The sequence below is a fragment of the Helianthus annuus genome, chromosome 15 (assembly GCF_002127325.2).
Source record: "Helianthus annuus cultivar XRQ/B chromosome 15, HanXRQr2.0-SUNRISE, whole genome shotgun sequence".
Taxonomy (NCBI): domain Eukaryota; kingdom Viridiplantae; phylum Streptophyta; class Magnoliopsida; order Asterales; family Asteraceae; genus Helianthus; species Helianthus annuus.
In genome coordinates, this window is record NC_035447.2 from 141052182 (window position 1) to 141056159 (window position 3978).

The 3978-nt window shown below is 36.8% G+C and overlaps 1 protein-coding gene across 1 annotated transcript; it reads right to left on the reverse strand.

The window, feature by feature from the left end:
- Window positions 1-646: 646 nt before the first annotated feature.
- On the reverse strand, window positions 647-2617 carry LOC110914315 (notchless protein homolog). Its single transcript, XM_035984479.1, has 8 exons — window positions 2589-2617; window positions 1898-1961; window positions 1596-1706; window positions 1378-1515; window positions 1155-1297; window positions 1021-1075; window positions 850-906; window positions 647-730 (listed from the first exon to the last, which is right to left on the reverse strand). The coding sequence occupies exons 1-8, from the start codon at window positions 2615-2617 to the stop codon at window positions 647-649; spliced, it is 681 nt and encodes a 226-aa protein (XP_035840372.1).
- Window positions 2618-3978: the final 1361 nt, after the last annotated feature.

Sequence of the window (3978 nt, forward strand, 5' to 3'; positions counted from 1 at the left end):
ACACGCCAGGGGTTGGCCGCGATATTAGGACTATCATTCGCACACATGCCTCGGAAAAGGCCGCGAACCATATACTAAAACTTCGCACACATGCCAGGGTGGCCGCGATACAAATATACACAGTCTAGAATACTTGGGAAAACTTCCCCTAATCTTTGCATACATGCCTAGAGGGCCGCGATGGTAACTAATACGATACATGACTTAATGAACGAACATAACGCTACTCACACTAATACGACTACTGAACTATAAAATGTGAACTCGCTCAACTAGCTGTTGACTCTCTGCTGCATGCCTTGCAGGACCTTAGGTACATTTGGAGCTTGCACAAGGAGGTGCAGGTCGTTGTGGGCACGGATCGTGGATATTATGTTAAACTTTATAACACTTGAATTTATTACATACATTGGGTTTTCATATTATGCTTCCGCTACTTAAACTATGTTTGGTTTGAACATCAATTGTATTGAATTGGGTTTTATGAATTACTTCGACTATTATATACTATGTTCAATATGATTGATGGCTAGATCCTGGTCAGACACGCTCCCAAGCGGTGATACTCCGCGTGTGGATTTTGGGGGTGTGACAATAGATGGTTCATGTACACCTTGAAATACATACAAAAAGCTTTCTTAACCTTTTAACCCATCCATAGCTTCAAAACTCTATCCCGACCACCCGATGCAACTTTCTCACCATCTGGACTCCAATCCACAGCAAAAACCTTAACAAATTGAAAGAAAAGAATGATAATAATTATCAACTTGTTGAAATGACCTTTATTCTTGTTAACCTTCTTTTTTTTTTTTTAAGAAAAACAATATAAATTAAAAAAATAATAACCTCATCTTCATGACCAGGAAGGTCTTGCTTCAATTTCTGTGTCCTCACATCCCAAACCTAAATATATAACATGTTTAAGATCATCACAAATTAAAACGGTACTTGTAAATTTATAGAATTGATCTAGATTATTCATTATTTATAATCAATTATGAACAAAATTAATGTTACCTTCAAGGTAGAGTCCTTGCTACCACTCAAGAGAAGCCTGCTGTCAGCAGACCAACTGCACAAAACCATACAACACTTGAGAAATGAAAGCAATATTAATATTATTTCTATATAAACGCCACGAAAAATCATACCATATCTGATAAACAGGCCCCACGTGACCACGAAAGGCAGCAACAAACATCCCGGTAATTCCATTCCATAACTTGACAGATTTGTCAAACGAAGCACTTGCAATCCATTGCCCATCAAGCGAAAAGTAAACATGATTTACCAGCTGTAAAAAGCAGAAAGATTCAAAAGGCCATGTAAGCTTCAAAATAGATTTTAATGTGAATTGAACTATTGAAGTGGTACCTGTTGATGACCTGTCATTCGGGTTTTTGGGTGCTTGCTGACAGAAGGTTCCCAGAGAAACATGGTGAAATCATCACTACCGGAAACTAACCTTTCGGGAGCATTACCCTTCATTTTGTTGTATCTTTCAAAAGCCGCCTGATACGATAACAAAATAAAACTTTATATCTACGTTTTGCTTTTTAAAGAGAATTGATATTTACAAAAGGAAAAATTACCATCTTCATTTCTTCTGGAGATGAATATTGTTTACGTGTATGATCAAAAGCACCGGTCCGAATAACGTACTCTGTGCTTAATGCTAGAGAATTCACCCAATGCCTGTGACCCTGCATTCAAAATATGATTGTATTATTGAAATAATATGATTATTGTAACCATACGTACACATCTAATCTAATTTCTATAGTTTAGCTTATAGTTGGTTCGAACTGAATTGAAGTGGATATTAAATTGGCAATAAAATTTACAAAAACATATGAATGTGTATCACAATACCAAAAGATGGCAATGTATATACCTTCAATTCACGAATCAACTTCCCTTGAGTAGTTTCCCATACTTTAACCGTACAGTCTTGAGATCTATAACATGAAGTAAATATAACAATTAAACATTCGCAGTTGTAGTTTCCATACATTGGTTCAATTATGGGACCAAACATATGGAAGAAACAAATAGTAAAATTACAGTTTGGAATAATATATACCCTGTTTATATGAATCCATCTCCACCCCATTTTACACAAGTTACTGCAAGAGTGTGACCACTAAGACATATGACGCTTCTCCTTAATGTAACATCCCATATCCGTGCATCGCCGTCTTTGCTAGAGGTGACAAAGCGACGAAAAAACCCTAAATCCGTTAAAAGATGCATCATAAGTTTGATATTTCGAAATTCAAATCTGAGATAGACATATTTGATACAAAACTGAAACTTTTATACTTATCATGATATTTACCTTGAATCAGTACATGGAATTGGTGTTTAAGAAAAACTTGCCGACCATTCTTCTTGTTCCAACAACCTTGCAGAAGTAGTTTCAAAGGATCAACTGATTATATATTCCACCTACTGCAGTTTATAAGCATATAATTAGGGTTCTTCCTACACAAGTAAAATTAATATAAATTATACATTTTCATAATGTAACACGAATCATCAAAAATACTTATGTGGAGAACATTAAAGATCGACGAAAAAGTTACCTGGGTTGTTCGGTTTCTTCAATCGCCATCATCTAGGGTTTGTTCAATAGCCATCATCGCTTACACGAATAGGATATAAATGAAAATTAGGGTTGTGAATGGTTTGGCTGAAACAAAGAACAATCAATCCGAGCTCTAGATCAAGCCTCAACAAAGAACAATCAATTCTAGGGTTTGAAGAAAACAACGGAAGAGAACCAACAACAAGATCGGCGGTGAAATAAGCGTTGATTAGGGTTTTTTATTTGAATTAAGATGGAAAGAAAACTGATTTTAAATTTATGGAACAAATTAGGCGCTCGTGAAAGTAAAGGAGAAAGGAGAGAAAGAAAATGCCGCCTAAAACATAATTCTCTGGCCAAAGAGCATTGCCACATCAAAGTCAAATAGTCAACATTATTTTGCTTTAGTATAAGAGATAGATGGAATGTGTTAATTTGGATTGGTGATAAGACACGTGCATGGTTAGTTGATTTACATATAGGATGATTAGGGATAATCAACGTGATAGGTGTAAACATGATTTTATTTGTTGGCATATGTGCAAAGATGTGTAAATAAGTGTTCACATCAAACTGATTGCTCTATGATAATCAATTTAGGGTCTGTGAATTGAATTGGATCATATAACTAATCTTACCGAGCAAATCAAAGGTGAGTTCACTGCTCTTTTTCCAAGCATGCATCCCGGGGAGGGATATCGGGTAACGTTCCGGGGATGAACGCTAGTTTACTGGGATGTTTGTTATTATACTCAGTTTCTATCATATAAGACCCCTTACATCTACCGACAGTTGCCGGGGAGGCAACGAGGTTATTAGTTGATAGCGCTATTACGTTTGGCACCCTCACACCGTACCAGGGAGGACGGGCGTGAACTAATTTCCTTAAAGCATGACCAATGTTTTGATAGAGACATTGGGGTTGTGCAAATACATCTTGTAGCCATTTCGGTAATCGAGTTAATAGTAACATCAAATCAAATTGTTAAATTGTTTTATACATGTATCTGGTAACAAAACTTTGAACTCACCAGCGTCGTCACACTTGTTTGCATGCTTGTAGGTCGTTAGATGTCTTGCATTGGAACCTGCTGTCTGGAGTAGCTGGAGTGGTCATGGGTCAACTGGAGGGATTCATGTTATTGATTTCTTGATACTATATTGGTTTTTAAACTGTTTAACTTTGGTTTGTCATTTGCTTCCACTGAACATGTTGGTTTTCATTTAAACTTGTTGATGGTATTTTTATTAACATTGAGAACTTTATTTCGAAACTTGTATGCGTTCAATGTAATTGGTGGCTCGTTATTGGTATGTCACACGCCCAACAGGGACATTCTCTAGGTGGTATTTTGGGGTGTGACACCCGTCCCCGACCTCGACCCGCT

Coding starts and splice junctions, on each gene's coding strand:
- LOC110914315 (XM_035984479.1), bottom strand. CDS start 2,617: ATGGCGATTGAAGAAACCGAACAACCCAG. Junction 1,707..1,897: donor AGTTGATTCGTGAATTGAAG/GTATATACATTG, acceptor TTTTGAATGCAG/GGTCACAGGCATTGGGTGAA. Junction 1,298..1,377: donor GAATGACAGGTCATCAACAG/GTACCACTTCAA, acceptor TGCTTTTTACAG/CTGGTAAATCATGTTTACTT.